Source organism: Camelus ferus, chromosome X (assembly GCF_009834535.1).
Source record: "Camelus ferus isolate YT-003-E chromosome X, BCGSAC_Cfer_1.0, whole genome shotgun sequence".
NCBI lineage: Eukaryota > Metazoa > Chordata > Mammalia > Artiodactyla > Camelidae > Camelus > Camelus ferus.
The window spans coordinates 49,506,142-49,528,096 of NC_045732.1; the positions used below are offsets into that span (position 1 = coordinate 49,506,142).

At 37.0% G+C, this 21,955-nt stretch overlaps 1 protein-coding gene across 1 annotated transcript; it reads left to right on the forward strand.

Moving 5' to 3' along the window:
- The first annotated feature begins 1,070 nt into the window (after positions 1–1,070).
- Positions 1,071–21,600, forward strand: UPRT (uracil phosphoribosyltransferase homolog). The gene is made up of 8 exons (XM_014565989.2): positions 1,071–1,129; positions 1,228–1,641; positions 11,742–11,784; positions 13,995–14,064; positions 15,112–15,174; positions 17,282–17,443; positions 18,107–18,205; positions 20,397–21,600. Exons 2-8 carry the CDS (start codon positions 1,265–1,267, stop codon positions 20,501–20,503), a joined length of 921 nt encoding a protein of 306 aa, XP_014421475.2. The 5' UTR covers positions 1,071–1,129; positions 1,228–1,264; the 3' UTR covers positions 20,504–21,600.
- The last annotated feature ends 355 nt before the right edge of the window (positions 21,601–21,955 follow it).

Sequence of the window (21,955 nt, forward strand, 5' to 3'; positions counted from 1 at the left end):
GTGTGACATTATCAAGTTACTTAATCTCACTACACTTGTTTTCTTATCTGTGAAATGGGGCTAACAAATAGAGCCTACCTCCAAAGGTTGCTGAAAGGCTTAAATGAGACAACTAAAGCATATTGCATGGAAAATAGAGTTTAATATTAATATTACTTCTCTTTTGTCTTCTCCCAACTCTACTACTTAAGATGTGACTCTGAATTAGTCTGCTAAATTACAGTTTCTCAACTGTAAAACAGGAATTATGATACTGGGACTAACTGCTTCACAATGTTGAATGAGACAACCTATATAAAAGTGTTTTGTAAAAGCACTATGTAAATGCATGCAAAGGATTTCTATTGATACATGCATTTGGTTTGCTGCTTCCCATAATTTTTAGGCATCATCTCAATTTTATAACTCAAAGCCTAAAGTGAAGTTTATAGTCATCTCAATTATTACAGGAGAATTTTCCTGCTTTTTTCTGGAAATCAATATTTGTATATGTATGTCTGAAACATTATGCTGTTCACCAGAAACTATGCTGACACACTGTGAACTGACTATACTTCAATAAAAAAATAAAATAAAATGCTGTCAGAATCCACATGGTAACTGTACAGTGTAGGGTCCAAACAATAAAGATAAGGAAAGCTCTAGCAGTCAAGCACACTTGGGTAGCTGCAGCTGGTAGAACAGTCTAGTAAGGGGCAGGCTCTTCAGCAGGCTGCTAGGCATTTTTGTAGTCCCTCTTTAGGTTACACAGACAAACTTAACTGCAGATGCAGTTACCGAAGTTTAACTTTTCTGCCAAGACACAGAGCATGAAAACAGGGGTCTTTGTGTGTCATCATTTTATCACCCTCCAGCTCTAGTTTTTCCTGGCTCTACCACTCACCCAAAGTTCGGCATGCAGATTCCCTAGGGGCTCCCGTCAGATCCTGCAACCGAGCATCCCTGGCCTCATCCTGTCTGCCAGGTTAGGTGTGGGACCCCACGCAGCTCCGGCGACTGAAAGGGTTAACAAGCAGTGCGCTGCAGAGTGGCAGGGAGAGAAACCAATCAAGTGTCTAGGCAGGTAGTACGTCTGCTGTAGGCGGGGCTGAAGCGTAGTGTGCGAAAGGGAAGCAGCGGAGGCCTCGAGGTGAGAGGGGAGTCCGGATTAGAGGTTGGGAGGCGGCGGGGGCGCACTGGAAAACACCAGAGCACTGGCCCGTTCTCCCTGCTCTCCTTTATCCTTAGAGGTCGATAACTTTGGGGACAGCCTGGGACCCCATGTATGGCCACGGAGTTACGGTGTTCAGACTCCATGCCGTGTCACAACCAGCAAGTAAGCTCCGCCTCGACCCCAAACCCCGAGCCGCAGCAACCTGGAGACCTGATCTCGGACCTTGCAGGGGGAAACAGCGACTCCAAGGCCAAGACGACTGTCCTCACCGGGCACGCCCATTCTAGCGTACCGGCTGAGCCGGACCCTCAGGCCTGCGGCGGCGCCAGCCTCAACTCAGAGAGCAACGGCGGCGGTGGCAACTATGACACACCAGCCAGCGACTCCCTCCTAGGTGACTGCGAACTCTCTCGGCAGATCGGAGCTCAGCTTAAGCTGCTGCCTATGAATGATCAGATCCGGGAGTTGCAGACCATCATCCGGGACAAGTGAGCCGAGAGCGAAAGGGGAAACGGAGGCGGAGGGTCTCTTGGGGGCGTGGGCGGGGATTGGAAGTAAAAGGGCTAAGGTTCTTGGCCTTGGGAAACTTGTCTGTGAAGATCCCGGCAGAGCCTTTTCTTTGAGGGGCAGTGTTACATGACTCGGGCCTTCATTCCTTATAGCGCTTTGTGTAGGGAGGAAGCATTTTAGGTAACCTCCGGTTTCCTCTTTGTATTTTGTGAATGGTGTTGCATCCTCAGTTATTCCAAGCAGGTAAACGCTCCTATGCCATCTGCCCTGTGCCTGTTCACTTAGCAAATCTTTAACACAGAACTGGTTACTACCCAAATGTATTCTCTACGTCTAAATCACCTCAAGCTCACGAATAGAAATAAAGCAATTTCAAGGAAATTTTGTTTTTCTCAACAGGCCCTCTGACCATTTGGTTTTTGCTACTGCAAATATGTCATTTTGTCTAAGGTCTTTTAGTCTTGAGGTTTTAAGTTTACTTGGTCATGGAGAAGCTTCTCACTAACTCTTAACAGGATTGTTTTACTGTAAAATTATAGAACAACAAATGTTTCCTGTATGGTTAACGGAGCTAAAGGAGCCTTTGGCACCACTCCTAATCACTAGGTAGCCAAAACTACCGTCTTAAAATGCTATTTTGAGTAGATCTCAAAAACTCATGTTGTAGATGGGGTTTCTTAAGAGAAATACGTACCATGATGAACTACAGCCGATTTCTGTATTGGCAGCACTTTAAATGAGTAGCTACTGCATGCCAGAACACTCCTTTTTCAGTGGGTGCCTTGATCTCTTAAAATGGCTACTGAGTCAGGGTGCCACTCCCTAACTCAGACTCTAGTACGACTTTTTCTTCATACTGTTTAATAGGCTCCCATTTCGTCTCCTTGTCTCCAGTTTTTCTCTCTTCTACATGTACCCACACATTCCTGAACAATTAATTTTCTTAATATACTGCTTTGATTAGCTGACTGCCCTACTCAGCAGCCTTCTTTGGCTTCTCTGAGCCTACCAAATAAAGTCAAGGATCCTTAGCTTGACATTAGGCCCTTATTCATGGTCCCTAGGAACTATTTTGAAATATCCCTACTTCTGCTCACATCTGGGATTCTCTTTACCCCTTCTCTGAATGTTCAGATCCTACCTATTCTTCAGCATTCGGCGTTAAATGTCCACTCTGCCAAGAAGCTTTCCCTTAATCATTCTTCCTCACTGATCTTCCCTGGCATTTTTAATGCAAGATTCACCTTATATTTTGTATATTGATATTTGTTTCTATCTTATTTCACTTATTAGATTTGAAGCTCCTTGAGGGCAGAAATTGTATCTTTTACATTTTTGAATTCCAGCTTATGCCTTTTAAGCAATAGTCACTCACTTTCTTTCTAGATCTTAAGATTATATTAATAAAAGTGTACTATTTAACTATTTTCATGAATCAGTATTGATCTAATAGATGAAGTACTGATCCTAAAAAGTAGGAGGCATAGGCTTGGTAGTTGTGGTGGGGGGAACTGAAATAAAACTTACCTGTAAAACAGAAAATAGGATGATTCTTGTTTCTAGAGAGCAAGAGTTACTGACCTTGTGTCTTGGACCTTGGGCTGCACCTGTAGATGGGCTTCAAGGCTTTAGCAAACGATCAGAAATTATCTGGGAAATATTATTTGTATGTGCATTTTTAATAGTTTTTTAAAAAACATCTTTATTGAACTGTAATTCACATACCATACAGTATACCTTTTTAACTGAAGTATAGTCAGTTTATAATGTGTTAATTTCTGCTGTACAGCATAGTGATTCAGTTATACATACATATATATATATTCCTTTTTCATATTCTTTTTCATTACAGGTTATGACAAGATATTGAATATAGTTCCCTGTGCTATATAGTAGGACCTTGTTGTTTATCTATTTTATATACAATACACCTTTTAAAGTATACAGTTCAATGGTTTTAAAGTATGTTCATTGCTTTCCAACCATCACCATAATCAACTTTAGAACATTTTCATCATCCCAACAAGAATCCCCATACCCATGGGCAGTCACTACCTATTTATTTCCCTCCAGCCCACCCAAAGCCCTAGACAACCACTAATCTACTTTCTGTGTCTACTGATTTGCCTGTTCTGGACATTTCATGTAAATGGGATCATACAACATGTGGTCTTTGTGACTAGTTTCTTTCAGTTAGCATAATGTTTTCAAGCTTCATCCATATTGTATCAGTACACCATTCCTTTTTTGGCTGAATGATACTCCACTGTATGGATATACCACATTTTGTTTATCCATTCATGAGGCAATAGGCATTTGGGTTGTTTGGTTTCCATTCTTTGTCTATTATGAATAGTGCTATATATTATCCAGCAATCCTACATCTGAGTATATATCTGGAGGGAACTCTAATTTGAAAAGATACACGCACCCCAATGTTCATAGCAGCGCTATATACAATAGCCAAGACATGGAAGCAACAACCTAAATGTCCATAGACAGATGACTGGTTAAAGAAGTTGTAGTATATTTATACAATGGAATACTACTCAGCCGTAAAAAGAATGAAATAATGCCATTTGCAGCAACTTGGATGGACCTAGAGATCGTCATTCTAAGTGAAGTAAGCCAGAAAGAGAAAGAAAAATACCGTATGATATCACTCATATGTGGAATCTAAAAAATAAAAAAACAGAAAAAAAGGACACTATTAACTCATCTACAAAACAAACAGACTTGCAGACATAGTAAACAATCTTGTGGTTATCGAAAAAAGGGAGTGGGAAGGAATAAATTTGGGAGCTTGAGATTCACAAATGTTAGCCACTATATCTAAAAATAGATTTTAAGAAATGTTTCTGCTGTATAGCACAGGGACCTATGTTCAGTATCTTGTAATAACCTTTAATGAAAAAGAATATGAAAATATATATGTATGTATATGCATGACTGGGACATTGTGTACACCAGAAATTGATGCATTGTAACTGATGGTACTTCTATTAAAAAAAATGAATAGTGTTATTATGAATATTTGCATATGTGCCTTTTTATGGGGGTGAGGATTCCTTTATTTTCCTTAGATTTTGCAAAGAGGTCTTCATAACAATGTAAAGGTGAACAGTTGCTATAGAACTTGGAGAGGCCATGACATTTGGTGTTCATATATGACAGTGTCAACACCTGATTTTACTGCATTACTCAGAAAAGTCTGGGTGGTGTAGTAAACCTGGGTTAAGTGAAGTCTTTTCTTTTTCTGAGTTTGGAAGGAGACAGCAGGATCCAGAGTGATCTTAGGTAAGGTGGTTAGCTTCAACATTATCATTTGTAAAGTGAGGATGTTTGTAACTATCTCTTGGAGCTCCTAGGAGGCTAAAACAAGATACTGTCTGTGAACACTTTTTATAAACTGTGAAGAGCTATGTGCATTTAACGCATTTCAAGCCTTCATGTTTGGATTTGTACATGGCTCTGAATGCATCCATAAGTGCTGGTTTTTTTGGGGCTTTTCGGAGACAGTAAAAGGAATTTAACTATACATGCAACTCGCATTCTTATTAAAAAAAAAAAAACAGTGAAAAAGCCTAGATAAATTTTATCCTGCTATGATACGGAAGAGAAAGATTCACTATGGTTTTTGATAACTAATTGAGGCTTAGTGATTTAGGATGGAGACTGTTTTAGTTGTTTTTGTTAATGAAGTCTGTTTATAGAGGCCTTTGTTCCTTTATCTTCAAAAATTGGCATACCCTTACAAGCAAGACTTGTTTCATCCTTTCTAGGGGGCTGCTATAGAGTGCCTATAGTAAGAGGAGCTATATTTACGTGGGTCTAGTTATGGAAGGTACCATTATCATATTCTGTCTTCCTTGGGCCTTGCTCTTCTCTGTTTTGATGTGACATCATACATGTACACTATGGAACTGTCTGATAATAGAGGTCATTGGAGTGCTTGTTATTCCTTTTATTATTCCTGGTCCTCAGTATCTATCTAGTGAAGGAATTGCTTTCTGAATTGACTTTGGCATGGGGAAATAAGAGTTGAGCCAGAGTACTTCATGTTGTAAATATATAAAGCAGGCAAGACAGAACTTTGGACTGATGTAAAATGTCTTCTTTGGAAATGTGCAGTATTTTCAATGTAATATGTTGGTCATATTATTGAATTTCAAGGAGATCGTTTTCTCTCTAATTGAGAGTGCAGTAATCTAAGTATCAAATGATCTGATAATTAACTCAGTCACACATGGTTCACTGGTGAACTGGGGAGGAGAATTGACTATTCATTTACAGTTTTGTTGCAATGGATTTAAACCACACATTGTTGCTCTTCTGCCTCATTGGTATACTAAGCCCAGCAAAATCTGGTGTAATGCACTTTCTCCTCATTCATTCACTTGTTCCCTTGAACATAGTTTATAACTTCATATTTAAGGCAGTGCCATGTATTTAAAAGATCATCTTCCCTTCCCAATTTTTTGTTTTCTTTTGTCTCCTAAAGCATTAAAGTAAAGCTATTTCATGAGATGTTGAATGTTTCCTATATATTTGTCCTCGAAGGGGCTTTGCCATGGCCTCAGCAGGCAGCTTGGATGAAAGTTGAGCAATCTTAAGAGTATTTTAGTCCATGAAATAGCATTAGAGAAGGAGTGCATTCAGCATTATGAATTTTTTTTTTGAAGTCACCTTTGGGAAGACAGTTAACCTCAGGATGGGTGAACATCCTGTTCAGCACTAATGTGAGTACAGCCTGATGTGATTTGAGGCTTGAGCCAGGGACTCCACGTACTAAACAGAACCAGCCTAGAGTCTGGCCTAACATCACCCTGAGGCTGGAAGTATTGCAGAACTTTTCCCTTCACCTTGTATAAAACCAAAATGTCCTGGAGAATGTCATTCTAAGTGAAGTAAGCCAGAAAGAGAACGAAAAATACCATATGAGATCACTCATATGTGGAATCTAAAAGAAATTTTTAAATGAACGTAAGTATAAAACAGAAACAGACTCAGACATAGAATACAAACTTGTGTTTGCCAAGGGGGCGGGGGTAGGAAGAGACAGACTGGGAGTTCAAAATTTGTAGATACTGACAGGCATATGTAGAATAGATAAACAAGATTATACTGTATAGCACAGGGAAATACACACAAGATCTTGTGGTAGCTCACAGTGGAAAAAATGTGACAATGAATATATGTATGTTCATGTATAACTGAAAAATTGTGCTCTACACTGGAATTTGATACAACATTGTAAAATGACTATAACTCAATAAAAAATGTTAAAAAACCCCATCTTAACCTAAAAAAAAAAAAAAACCAAACTGTACACCACTGAAAAAAACCTGTGACTTGAAAGTTATTTAAAACATGGATGTGGTTTTGGTTTTCCACATGAATTTTCTAAGTGGCTTTTAGGAAAAAGGGTATGTATAAAGAGGCAACTTCCTCAACTAGTCTGGACTTGGGGAGGCAGAAAGAAGGTCTGGCCTGGCACAGTACCTGGCACATAGGGGAATTAATGTTGCAATCATTATAAAAATTAATAAATAAACTTGGGACTGAGGCCTAGGTTCTAAGGGAAGATGATAGTTTCTCTTCTTTTTCTACCTGATTTTGAATGTTTACATTGAACAGTGTTCTGAGGTGCAAATAAATAATTAATGACTCTATTTTATGGGATTCTTAAGAAGGTGCTAAAGAGCTGTGGCCCTAATGACTTGCACCTGGCAAGTAGTAAAAGCTATTCTTGGTGGGGTTTTTTTATTTTTTTTGCATCAGAGTAGGTTTGTTCCAAGTACTTCATAGGGGTTTGTTTGTTTTTTGAGGTTGAAGGAACAAAAGAAAACCACTTGTAAATCATTTGTGTACATGCCAAACCTTGGAGCTGTTCTTTATTTTAGTGACCATGTAACAAAGTAGCTGTGGAAGTAGAACTTATCTTTTAGGAACTTTCAGTAAACATTAACTCTACGTAAAGCATTCCTTGGTTTAAACCTGCTAGAAAAGCTTTTATGTTCTACTTCCCTTTAACCTGTTGCTTAAAAAACAAAAACAAACAAGAACATGTCAGAGCTGAAATTGAGTCCATTTAGTTCTTCCTCCTTAACTTAGGTTGCTAGGTAAAATACAGGACACCCAGTTAAATTTGACTTCAGATAAAGAGTGAATACTTTTTTTGTATAAATATATCCTAAACGTTGCATGGGATATACTTCTGAAATACAAATTTAACTGGTGTTCTGTATTTTTGTTGGCTAAATCCGGCAGCCTTATGCCCAAACTTAACTTCTCCCACCCCAAATATTGAAAACAATATTTGTACATAATCCTCATTTTCAAAAATGACATCTAATTCAGTGCTACTGAGATTTGATTGAAATCAAACTGTTTTAAGTTGCGTCAGAGGCTTTGATTTAAATCATTTGAAGTGGGTGTATTCTTGTATTAACCTTAATTACATATTCTTTACAGGCCGTATTATAATAGCAGCTTCTCCATCTTAAGAAGGAACATTTTAATGATGTTTTATTTGCCTGCCAGACTCTTTACTTCATTGTTTGCATTGTATGTAGTGCCAGTTTGATTCACAGGGAGAGAAATATCATTAAAAGACATCTAAAAACTGGTTACCCTTTAATAAACATTTACTTATTAGAGTGAAATAGGGTAATTGCTTTACTCAAGGACTTAGAGAGCTTCAGGCTGGAAAGAACCTTGAAATACTTCACCTCTGTAAGCCTCACTACTTTCATCCCTAAAGCAGTAGTAATAATAGAATCTGCCTCTTAAGATTGTGTGAGGATTAGATCAGATAATGCACCAAAAGTGCTTAATACTTAGCACCAAGGAAGCTTTTAATAAATGATGACCTGTGGGAAAGAAGGGAATAATACAAGTATACTATTACGTACCTGCTGTAACTTTTGGATCTTTTAAGAAAAGTTTTATAAATAAATCTTTGTACTCATGGGTGTGTGTGCGTGTATAGTTGTTAAAATGATTTTTCTTTAAAAAAAAGGAGGGGGTTGTCAAATTTATTCTGAATAGAGAAAATTAGCAGAGAATGAACAAGTGGCAATTTCTGCTATAGAAATGAAAGTTGTAATTGCCCCAGGAGAGGATGTCTTCCAACACACTGGAGAATCTACTACAGTAGTAGTAGTAGTAGTAGTAGCAGCAGCAGCAGCAGCAGCAGCAGCAGCAGCAGCAGCAGCAGCAGCAGCAGTCATAGTTGTAGTAGTAGTGAGGCCTAGTAAGAAGAGGGAAGAGGGTCTCTCCTTGAAGTCTTAATTTTTTAATATTATAAAAACATTCCCCTCTCATAGTTCCGTATCTTGTGGATAAGTAAATACCTATTAGCTTTTTGAAAGAAAAGTCAGAGATTCATGAGGTTTCATCTTGGTTTGGGTTTGCTATGGGATGTACATGTTTTAAAATATGTATAATTGCTATAGCCTCTCTAGAAATTTTAAAGTGCTTTATAGACAGACTTAAGTAGGGAAGAGTCAAGTTTGCCAAGTCCATATTAAAAGGATTTGGCTTCTGGTGTAATTCTCATTCTCTTGTTTGTGTGAAGATCATATTTTTTTTTAAATGCCTGCCTTTGGCTTTCATTTTGTTACTACAGTTGTGTGACACATTTGTTGGGAGGAGTGTCTAGAAAAGTATAGTCTCAGATATGGTTAGGTCTGCATTGTTAATCCTGTTTGGGGTTTGCACATTTTAAAAGATACTCAGTTTAACATTAATTACATTCCCATGCTCTGAATTATAAGTGCCTGAATATCACTGTTTAAATATTTAATAATTAGAATATATTTTAGAATATTCTAGGGATATGTCAGTGTGTTTGTTGCTTTCTGGTAATTTTGCATCAGATTTTATTTGGGACAGTTACCAGATACAAGATGATTAAAATGTGTTTCAAAACTTTGTTTCCAGTGTGATAGATTTTTTAAAAATGGGTTTTAGACAAAAGTGAAGAGTTATGATTTGAAACAAAGTATATGGAGTAAATAAGACCTGGAGTCTGGTTTACATTAAAACACCTTTGTTAACAAATACTTTAGTCCAGTGTTGGGCCTAAAGTAGGGGTTCAGAGACTATGTGCAACTTGATTGATCCAACACGCAAATAATCTCCCTTATGAAACTCTAGTATTAACACTGTTAAGGATTTAGTTGTGGATATTGAAGACCACTGTGGGTTTTAAAAAATGCAGTCAACTTACTATATTCTAGCTGTACTTTAATTTCTAAATTGATTTAAAGTGAACAGTATGGGTCTGAAGTCTGTCTAAAACAGCAGGGTGTAGGTTAGTAATTACTGTTTGTAGTGGGATGAGTTGAAACAGTGACTGCTTTAATTGGAAATCAAATAGCTATGAAGAGATGACAGTTCATATTAGGTTCTCACAGTGTGTACCTTCTTTAGAATGTAGAGAAGATGCTTATTATGCAAAAGTTACCAGCTGAGGCCGATATTTTGGGGAAGAGTGTGAAAGGTGTTAAAATGTCTGATTCTAAAGTAAAATAATGAATTTGGGCAACTCTGATCACTTAACCTAATGTAACTTTTCCATGTAATAAATTTATGTGTAACTGTTCAGAAATTAGAAACAAACATTTCGAATGTGTTCCCAAGATATGTTACTGGATATTTCTTTAAGACAAGTCCAGACTTTTCTTCCCTATTGAAAAACTGCTCTGGCTGCCTGGACAAGTTTGTATAGGTCTAGCAGACATGGCAGTAGGCTTCAGTATTTTTTTTTTTTTTTGTAACTCAGTGACTTTTACTTCCTTGACAAGCATGTTGTGAAGATTAATTATAGAAATGAAAGGTGCTAGTGTAAAAGTAGTTTTCATCTGAAAACCACAGTACATAAAATAGAGCCTGTTTTAAATGGGCTCTCTCTGTGTGTAGGTGTCTGTGGAAAGAGTTTTCTGAGTTTAGGAAATATTTATATGCAAAGAATACAGACATACATTCTTGCTATTGCTCAATTATGGTCCATATTTTAGAGTTAGTATCTGTAATATGATAGAACTGTGGTCACTGTAGGAAACTTAATGTCATTTGTGTCAGGGATATTTCATTGCTTATCCCTAGTCAGAGAAAGTAAATGCAGCTTGAAAAAGAGTCATCATTAATGGTATATTGAGATAATATATGCTTGCATATGCCATTTCAGTGCTTTGTTGAGGAATATTTTAGGTATGCTATGGATAGGCAGACGGATATTTTTAAGTACAGAAACTAAATCATTCAGATCATTTAACTTACATGAGAGAAAGAGGAGGAACAGTACTAAATTTTTATGTACAAAAAAAACCTGTGAGCCTTTTAACATTCCCTTTTGGGTTGGTAAACAGCTTGGGGGTACCCTGGATTACTATTACTTGGGTGTGTCAGGATCTGAAGGTATTGACCAGAAGGAAATATGCAGGAAGATGGTAGAAAGGTCTATGGAATAAAATAGTATTTGATTGAAAAAAGGCAAAAGGAACAAATTATCAATAGTTTGAGAAAGAGGTCCTGGAAATTAGGTTATGTATTCTTGAATGCAGTGACAAAAATAGAGGATTTATTTGTTTGTACCATTCTCCTTCCAAAAAGAAGTAGGGACAAAGTAGATGGGTTACTTATCTTGGTAATATGGGTTTTAGATCAAAGTGAATGGTTCATGAGGTTGGGGAGAACCTAGCTTTCTTACTGCAAAGTTTTTCCCTTAATTGAGCTGTGGGCTTGCTGCCATCTTCCAGGGGGGCCTTGTTTATCTCCTGGTTGAATAATATATACTTGGGCAGTTCAGTGGGAGACTGACTACATGATCTTTTTAATTCCTGTCTCAACTGTTGATATCAAATGGGCATTTTCAATAATATTTATCAAGTCATTCCATCTAGGTTCCTATATCCTAGGGAAAGACATGTCTCAGTAATAGTCTGTTACAGGTAAGCTGTTAAGTTTTTAGTATGTACTAGGTCTTAATATTGATGTTACTATGTGTATTAAGTAATATTTTACGTTAAAGCTCTAATCTAGACTAAAACTTGTACTTTTTTTTTTTTTTTAGGACAGCCAGTAGAGGAGACTTCATGTTTTCTGCTGATCGTTTGGTATGTGGACAGAGGCTTTCCGTTTTCATTTCATTGCTGTTCCTAGTGATATTATTGTAGTAGGCCAAGGGGCTTATTGTTGTTGTTGTTCTGGAGCATTCTGGGGTAAGAGAGATTATGCCAAATAACCCACATCTTGCTAGACTTCTGAAGTGTTGTTTCTACTGTTGCATCAAAGCTCTGCCTCAGTCCCTTTCACCTGCCCATGAATCCATTCTCTGTAGTTCTGAGGTACCACTGCCTTTCAGATGGGTCTAGTAACCTGATCCTGAGCCTTAAATGCCTCTTTTTAGGACAGTGAAGCAAAGTACATTAAAAGGAATCCAAAAATGTAAGGAGACCTAGTAGTTATCCTTGTGGTATCCATCAAATGCACAAAAACTAATAACCTGTCTCTTTGGCCTCTTCTTTTCTGTAGTACATGTGAAATACTGAATTGAACTGTCTACACTCCGGGACTTTTAAGCCCCACTCTGTTTAGCTAGTGTCATCTGAGAGGATCTCAGGCCAAATTGGTTTGTATTCATAAGCACTGTTTACTTCTTGTGTCTATCTATATCTGAGTGTGTTCAGTGCTTAGAAATGAGGTTGACACATATTCTGCTGTGGTTATTAGTATTCATCAATTCATGAAATATATATTGAACTCATGTGAGTCAGGCACTGCACTAAACTGTGTTATGGGGGAGGAGTAAAGAATATAGACATGGAACCTGATCTTGTGGGGTTTACAATCTAAATACTATTGTCAGTATTCAGTTGGGAAAGAAAGAAAAGTGAATTCTAAAGCTTACAGGTATAATCAGATAGTAGAAGATAGCAAAAGAGTGTAGATGACTCCTGTTGTACTTTTGATGTTAACTATTATTGGTTCAAAGGCCTTTCCTATTTGAGCTTCCAGGGGCAGGAATAACCCTTGGGTTGCATCAAGATAAATATAGTTTGCATCGTTTTGAGTGATAGTTCATTCTGTCTTTATGCTTGTATCAAACCAAAGGAATAGGTTCAGGGAGGAAGGCAATTGTGTCAGTAGCTGCTGTGGGGAAAACAGGTCTTGGTGTTCACTGGTAGAAAGTGGTTCATCTTTCTTTTGCTTTCCTTGCGCCCCTTTTCTATAGAACACAGAAGTTCATGGTTATTGTAAAATGCTTGTCTGAAAAGGCAGGTGTTAAATCTTAGTCAAATGAGATAATAAGGACCCAGGACATAATTTACTTGACTGGATGGTAATTTGGACCTCTCTGTTCTCTGCAGTTGGATTTAAAGTTCCTGATATTGGGGTTGGGGGTGTGGAGGGTCGGTTACAGTTGTGGCAGGGACTGGAGCTGTTTAGGTTTCTAGTGTTGAAGATTCCCAGTATACAGGCTGACAAAAGTGCTGGCCCATTTAGCATCGATCATTTTAATGACAGCAGGGTGTTGTGATAACAGAGCACGGGGCCTGACATTTCTCGCTGTTGTTCCTGATTCTCAATCAGTAATGTAATATTGATTGGAGAAAATGTGCTTTGCAGACTCAAGCATTGCCTTTACTGTAGTAGGCGCTGGGTGCTCAGAGGAATATCATATCTGGTGGTTTGGGGAGGCTGCTCCTAGTAGTTCTGATGGATTCTTTCCTCTGTACCACACATTAAGACCATTAGGAGCCTTTTTTTTTTTTTTAAGCTAGAAGTCCCAAGGCATTCGACTGGATCCAACTTCAAGCTCAGTAAATCGGTTCAGCCTCGTCTACTCATTATTTCCTCCTAAGAAATTCAGGCTTTATTTGCATTATGTTAGGCTTTCGTTAAAAAGAATCCAACCTATCAATTTCAAAGTATTAAACAAGGCAAAGAAATTCCCAGTGGGCACTATTTCTGGAGTAACCAGAAGTGTATTACTTCCAAGGGTGCCTGCCATGACTCTTGCCCCTTGCTGTAGTTTTGGGTTTCTCATAATATAGTCTGAACTAACTGAATGAGAATCAGAAGGCATACTTGAGCCGTTTAGTGGCAATAATGTGCCTAACCAAGGTTGGATACCTAGCAGGAAGCAGCCTGACATTTGGATCTGTCTCTGCATTTAACCCATGATAGGGGCCCCCTCCCTACTGTCATAAGCTAAATCCTTGCCTAGTGTGCTACTGACTTTTTGCCTAGTGTTCAGCTCCTGAGGCTAACACTTAATAGATTCTTAGCAAGTTCTCAACTTATTCTTCCTCTGACTCTCTAGATCAGACTTGTTGTGGAAGAAGGATTGAATCAGCTGCCATATAAAGAATGCATGGTGACCACTCCAACAGGTAACCAGGGCTGTTACCCTCATACTCTCCTCATAAAAATTCTAAGATAGAACTGGGGGGAAATGGAAAGAAAGCAGTCTGAGTAAATCAGTATACAAAATGAGGAGTCTACGATGAGCTGTGTTTTTAAACAACATAATAAACTTGGAGACATTTCATAAAGAAATTTATGTGGATGACTTTTTGTTAACGGCTTGCTTGTCAGTTCAAGTTAAAGGTTAATAAATAGTCTTCAGCACGCAGGTGTTGCTTTTGATGGTGGCACATTGGGATTAGAGTGAAGAATTACTGGCAGCTTATCTTCACCTCTGTGGGGAAGCTGCTGGTGTTAACAAATGGGTGGGCTGGTTTGGCAGTGCAGCTCCAGGTAAAAGGATGAAAAGTGAAAAAGAAAAAGAAAATTAAAAACAATGAGGATTGGAGAAGGTGCTTTGTTCTACTCTAATATAAAGCAGCCAAGGATCCCTGTTTCAGGGATTTAAAATTCTGATTTGGTTCTTTAGTAAATAATAGAAGCTGTTATATCCAAAGGTTGATTTTTATGAAAATTGGGGGCTGAGCTTGCTGCATCATGATTGATACAAATTCAGGATGAGACCAAGAGTTGAACATGTCTTGGTAACTACTTCAGCCTCTCTCTTCTGCTTTTTAATACGGAATGGAGGCTCAGAAAAACGGACAGGAATCTCTGCTGTAGCTCACTGTGGGGTCCCAGTTTGAATTGATGAAACTTATAGCATTCTTGGAACACAACAGTTTCTCCTCTGAATTCAATTTGAGGAACGTGTATATGAATATTATGCTATCAGAAGTCCTATTCCAACTCGATGAAGTCCACTTCTCCCAGTTATCCCCATAGGTTTCTTAATGAAGAATTAAGAAATAACTATGAAAAATCATGAGTCTTCTTATTCTTTCACAGGGAACCTAAGATGTTATACAAGAGTTGCTCTGTACCTATCTACTTTAAACCATAGATACTTCATATAAGATAAGTAGTTCGCTCCAATGATGAAAGATAAATTCTTTGGTTTTATTCTCCAACAGGGTACAAGTATGAAGGAGTGAAATTTGAGAAGGGAAATTGTGGGGTCAGCATAATGAGAAGCGGTAGGTTTGCATATGTGTGATTTTGTCTCTTTGCATGCATAGATACATTTGCTCTTTTCCAGGGAAGAGGCGGGCTTGTCTGTCATAATTGCAGCTTGCCTTAGCTTAAAACTCACCACCTGTGTTGTCCAGCCTCATGGTGCCTTGGAATCATGGCCTCTCTGTTGCTGAGTTCGGCTAATTTTAACTGCAGAGCATCTTCCCTAGTTGCCTGTCCCCATGGGCAAGCCAGCTTTCAAAGATATTCAGAGGACTGTGGTAGAATAGGAGGATAGAATGATGCTGTCTTGGAGAGAACAGGGCAGCTTAAAGACTGAAGGAATATAGCACAAATTCAGGCCTGCAGAATTTTGAACACCCAACTGGAGAAAATCTTTGTTCTGGTTTTTGAATTTTTTTTTTTTGTGGGAAACAGTCCTACTCTGTCAGGAGCTGGACTGAATGACTTGTTTAATATTTTTAATTTTATATTTGTTGACTATGTGACACTGTAGGCAAAGGAATTTAACTGTGATTAACTCTAGTTATTTCCAATTGTTGATCTCATAAATAAATGCATTTGTGTTTGAATTCAACTGATTGCCCTTCTAAAGCAACCTTTGTGCAACAGAATCACATGCCTGTAATTAGGATCTATGCTTGTTACATGGGGACAATTATTTCTATTCAGCAACATTATTATTATTATTATTATTATTATTATTATTATTATTATTATTATTATTATTATTATTATTATTATTATTATTATTATTATTCACAAGATCCAAGGTATGGTAGAAGCCCCACTTACTTGCATTGGAAACAGATGGATTTTTTCTTCACATAGAAACATTCCCTTTTCTTCTCTGGCTATGAAATTCTATTTGTGAATGGTTGATTATCTCAAATAAAATGGGAGCTTTAAGCCCTCCTTTTTTATAGAAGTTAGCTCTTAATCAATGATAGGATTTTCAGGACAATTTCAGTCTTTTAAAACTGGTGAAGACAGTGTGATGGGCTTTTAAGGTACAGTTTCTTCTGTTTTTGTTTAGCTCCTGCCCTAAAGGAGGCATGGTCCTCATACCCCTAGTGTATACCAGATGACCTTGGGGTGATGCATAGACAGGGTAGTTTTTTTTCCAAAGTGCATTTTTTTAATTGAAGTAAAGTAAGTAGAGCTGGTTTACAATGTTGTGTTAATTTCTGGTGTACAGCATAGTGATTCTCATATGTGTGTGCGTGCGGGTGTGTGTGCGCGCATGTGTATGTATCCTTTTCATAGTCTTTGTTTTTAACCTTAATAGCTATTGGTTGATTTTCAAATGTATTAGAAGGAAACTGTTCTTATATTTTCATGAGTGATATAAAGTTTCCTCTTAAAATAAATGTTTAAAAAATGGTTACTTTAATGAACAATATTAAGTAAATAACCAAACAAATAGATTTTTGATGTGGCCCAAAATCCTGAAGATGGTATGAGAATGCTTGATTTTTGGCAAACACTTCCTGAAAGAAAGTCAGATTCAAAAATAGCTCTGTGATCAGAAACCAAGGTGGGGTGGTGGTCTTGGTTGTGGTTCTCTGGACAGAGAGGGAACCATATATTACTTTTTCACTGTTTTCCAGCAAAGCCTCTGCTGTTGAAGCCATTGCTAGGGCTAAGTAATATCTCCTAATGCCACCTTGATCTAAATAATGAGACTTTGATCTATAGCATTTTTCCATAAATATTTTATATTTTTGTCAGATGAAAGTAACAAGGGTTCCTTAAAATAATGGGAGTAAAATGTTCCTGGTATTGGAAAAGCTCAGGGAACAGCTTAAAAAAAACACTTTATTTCCTGTAATCATGGAAGTGTGACAATTCTACAACTTGCAAGCCAGCAATAAAACTAGTTTATCCTAGTTCATTGACCAACCCTTAACCTAGATTCATTGACCAGAACTAAATATAAAATATGAGCATATTATAAGTAAAAGCTGTTAGCTTAAGAAAAATTGCTTCCATTTTGACAGTGTCTTTATTGTATTAATTACAGTCACAAACTCAACTCTGGCCTATTCTTAGACTTTCACTCTATCTCCTCCTAATCTTTTTTCCTTCTTTTTAATTTCCTTCTTCAAGGTGAGGCAATGGAACAAGGTTTACGAGACTGCTGTCGATCCATTCGAATTGGAAAGATTCTGATTCAGAGTGATGAGGAGACACAAAGAGCCAAAGTATATTATGCCAAGTTCCCCCCAGACATTTACAGGAGAAAAGTCCTTCTGATGTATCCAATTCTCAGTGAGTGGCTTGTATTTAATTTGTAACCTTTGGTTAGGGTTTAAATTCAGTTTACTGCCTGCCTTCTGGGTGCCCTTATATAAAGGCAAAAACTATTTCTAAATGTGTTTTTGTTTTTTTTTTCAGTTGGGTTTGGAGTTGCCCTGGGCAGTTCTGTGGGGAATTTTTACAGTGTAAAAAGAGAATACACATTAGTCAAACTTTATTAGTGCCAAAAAGTTTCTATCTTAAAATGAACACATTGAAGCAAAGGATCTAATGAGACAAAGTATATAGAACACAGAAAATACATTGACATATGGCCCCCTCTACCCCAGTGAGTATAGCAGTAATTTTCTCAAGAATTTATCCTCTTTGGAGGTAATTTTTTTTTCTCTCCTATTCTAGTCTGTTTTCTAAGCTTACTCAGATCCTGGGTTGGGGGTGCAGGGTGGGTATTAAATTTGATATCTCAAATACTGAATAAATTTAGGGCTTGTGCATTTGAAAACTGAAAAGTATATGGGTTATATCCATTATTGAAAATAACATCATTGATAAAGAACAGGCACCTGCAAATGAAGCTATTAGATTATTAAACTGCCTTAACTTCAAAGAAACTTCAGAGACATCTTGAGATAAATGTTAAAGTTGCTAATGTATTTGGTTGTCATTTGATTTTAGGCACAGGAAATACCGTAATTGAAGCTGTAAAGGTTCTTATAGAACATGGAGTTCAACCCAGTGTTATTATTCTACTCAGTCTGTTCTCCACTCCTCATGGTGAGTTCAGCATGAGGCAGTAACTGGGGCTCGGGATGGTCATGGGATGGGTGAGTGTCATCTGCCCTGCCTCTCATCCTGAGGAAAAGTTCATTTGCTTCCACATTAAATCTAAATTGAATTTTGGTAGTTATAACTTGTGTTTGTCATCTCTAAGCTTAGTGATAATATTTTACACCATTCTAATGTCCACAGTCAAATGAAAAAGTGTGAACTAATCCCATTGAAGGGGATTGTAATTGTTTTCCTGGTGGTCCTGTTTGAGTAGAGCTTGCAAATAGCTGAAAGGTCCCTGTTTCTCCTGGCTCCCCATCTGACCCTGAGAACTGCTCTCAAACAGCAAGAAACTCAAGGTTCTAGCTAGCCCTATGGTCTTACTGAAGCTTTGCAGTGGGAAGCAAAGAGAAGTTTTTAAAGTTAGACTTCTGCTCAAAGGGCATGGTGAGAGAACTTGTATTCTCCATTTCTTGAGTGAGTAAGCCTAATTTAAGACCTGTTTCTTTTTTTTTAACCATGTAATCTAAGAACTTGTGAAATTATCCTAAGAAAATAATCATAAATGCATGTAGAAATTCAGCATTTAGTATATTCAGTAGTTATATTTCGTGTAAGAAAAAATTTGAAAATATGTAAATGACTTACTTGGAAATGGTTAAATAAATGTACTGTTGACCCTTGAACAATGTGGGTTTGAACTGCTTGGGTCCACTTAAACTTTTATATTTTTCAGTAGCAAATACTACAGTACGACACAGTCCATAGTTGGTTGAATCCGTGGATGCAAAAGAACTAAGGATATGAAGGGCTGACTATGAGTTATATGTGAATTAACCCCTGTGTTGTTCAAAGGTCAATTGTATATTCAAAGGATGTAATAATGTGACTGTTAACTCATGTTTTTGAAAAATATTTAATGACATCAAAAAATCTGGTAAATGTAAAAGAGCAGAATATAAATTAACAGCGTTAGAACAGTGTAAAATGTTATCAGCAACTTTAGAGATGACTAATATAAATTATGACTGTTATGACTACCAAAATCGGACTTAGATTTAACATGGAACCTAATAAATCTTCCATCAGTGTGAGAAGCAAGACAGATGCACAATGCTATTTCAATTTTTATTTAAAATTATATAATATTAATAGTGGCTATCTTAGGATCATGGGATTCTAAGTAATTCATTTTCTTTTTTAAGCAGTTATTTTTTGTATTTTCCAAATATTCTATGGTGAATTTATATTTGTTTTGTAATAGAAAAGAAAAATATGTGCCCTCTAGTTAGGGCATTTCCTCATTTCTAAAGGTTTCAAGTCTCAGCCAACCCTGAAGAGGCTACAGAGAAACCATTTGGGGGGGGGGGCTGCATTTAGTAGACTGTTGATTATTTTGTATTCATAATAAAAATACTCATAATAGTTATATTCATAATAAAAATTACCTGTAGTTCAAATGTTTATGGTTACAAAGGGTGATTTGCTTGGTCGTCCATTTATATAACAGAGGTGACATTATAAACATTGAGATAATCAGTTAATTATTGGGTTTTCTGTCTTTGAGAATAGAACAGTAACCATGTTAGTTCTAGTAGTATACATTAGAATAGGATACTAATTCTTTGACATTATAGATGAAAAATGTCTCATTCTGTGGTAGCCTTGCTTTGGCTTTTTAACTGGACTGGGTTCCTAGCTAGTTCCTTTCCCTTCTTCCTCCACCACTTCTTCCTCCACCCACCCACCAAGTTAGAGTCATAACCTTTAAAAAGCTAGCTTTCTCTGACATAACAAAGAAGTCTGCACTTGTTCTAGTGTTCCAGTTGAGAAACCATCATTTTATGTATGATGTTGTTTCCTATTCCAGCTGCCTTTAAAATAAAACAAAAAGACTCTTCAGGGGACAAGTCGCTATAACTGAATATACTTTTCAAATCTTGGATATAAAACAATTTGATTCTAAGAATTTATTAGTGCATGGGCGGGGACACAGTCTGACTACTATAAAAGCTTTTCAGATATCAGACATTATATAAAATAAGAGATTAACCAAATCTGATTATGTATCCAAAGGTCATTCCTGTCTGTTCTCTGTTCATAATAAACCTAGTGACTGACTATAAAATTACTGAATTCCAAGTAATGTTATCAAAAAATCCTGCCATAGTGACAATTTTTCTTTTATTTTTTGAAGGTGCCAAATCAATCATTCAGGAGTTTCCAGAGATCACAATTTTAACTACTGAAGTTCATCCTGTTGCACCTACACACTTTGGACAGAAATACTTTGGAACAGACTAAATTACTGAAGGAAAATTAATTGTGTAATATTAGTTATGTTTTGTACTTCTACCTGTTTTACTAATTCATTTGAGGAATGACAGAGAAAATTGTGTTAAAGGCAGTGTAATTTTTGGAAGTGGGTGTAGTAAAAAGGAAATATTTGAGGTTTATTTTATTTAGTTATTTCTTGACTGTTTCCACCAAATTCAGCAATGAAGCACACACAACTCTTAGAAAATATTTTAGTAATGTTTCTTATATAAATTGCTCAGTGCATTCAAATGGTTCCCTAATTTATAAACCTCAGTTTAGAGGTTGCTTGCAGCCACAAATAAAACCCAAATAGGAGTCAGTTCGTTAGTCCACTATAGTTTGCATTTTGTTTAGTTTGCTTTTAGTTCTAAGTGGATTTCATGTATGTGGCTGTTGTCACCTTCTTCTACTCTTTACTTCCTAGTACTGTACATAATGGTAACTTGGAAAGGATGAAAAATGAATGCCTCCTAGAATTTTACATCTCTGTTAATATCCTCACTCAATTAGCAGACCCAGTATATATGGTTAGCTTTTCAGTTAAGCCATTATGTTCTTCATGGCTCATTTCTTACCCTGTGCATTGTTGGTAGGTGCCTTGTCAAGTGTAATGCAGTGAAAGTGGTGGGGCATTTCCAGCAACTGGAACTGTAACATTAATTTACATAGGTTGAACCAGGGATGTCTGAATGCTGATAAGGGAGAGCTAAATACTCTTAATGCCATCAGTCAGTGCCCTAGAAATGAAGTGATGGTGGTTTTTCTGAGGTATAAGGGAAAGGATGGTTTCTTGCTGAGTTTATGGTCAATAAGTAAATTAAAATGCTTCATTTTTGATTTAGATGTTTCTACTAGAGGCCTTTGATTTGGAACTTAGTTATTTTGCATGCTTGTCAATTATAGATGTATTAAAATGGGAAAAAATACCATGATATTTTTAAAAATCCCTAAGACTTATATTTGTTCATATTTAGGCTTCTGAAAGGAAGGTAAGTCATTTTAGAAATCGATGTTCATGCTCAGAAACTTGCTTGTAAAACCCTGGCCTCATTTTACATTGATATTAAAACGTTTTAATGATGGTGGCTGGCTGATTACTTGATTAATTATACTCCCATTACTTGATTAATTATACTCATAGGAAGCTGTTGTGAGCTTCTATTTAAAAAAAAAAACATAAAGGAACAGAAGGCAGCATCTTAGAAAGAACCAAAGCTGATGAAAGTCAGCAAAGATTCGGGGAGAGGAAGGAAAGCTGGTATAGAATGGGCTGTTTTCCCTTTGAAGCCTAGGAATAGTAATGATTTCACCATATTTTCCCTTTATTTTTGAAGACTGTCATAATAAACAGAGATTAATTGATAGATTGCCCACATTATATTATTCCCAGGCAAATGTTGCTTTCATTTTCTTATGGAAATTATCATCTATACTTGT

What these genes read in the sequence shown, in the direction of transcription:
- UPRT (XM_014565989.2), top strand. Translation starts at nt 1,265, where the DNA reads ATGGCCACGGAGTTACGGTGTTCAGACTCCATGCCGTGTCACAACCAG. An exon ending in TGTTTTCTGCTGATCGTTTG is followed by an intron (nt 11,785 to 13,994) that starts GTATGTGGACAG and finishes CTGACTCTCTAG; the next exon opens with ATCAGACTTGTTGTGGAAGA. An exon ending in CATGGTGACCACTCCAACAG is followed by an intron (nt 14,065 to 15,111) that starts GTAACCAGGGCT and finishes ATTCTCCAACAG; the next exon opens with GGTACAAGTATGAAGGAGTG.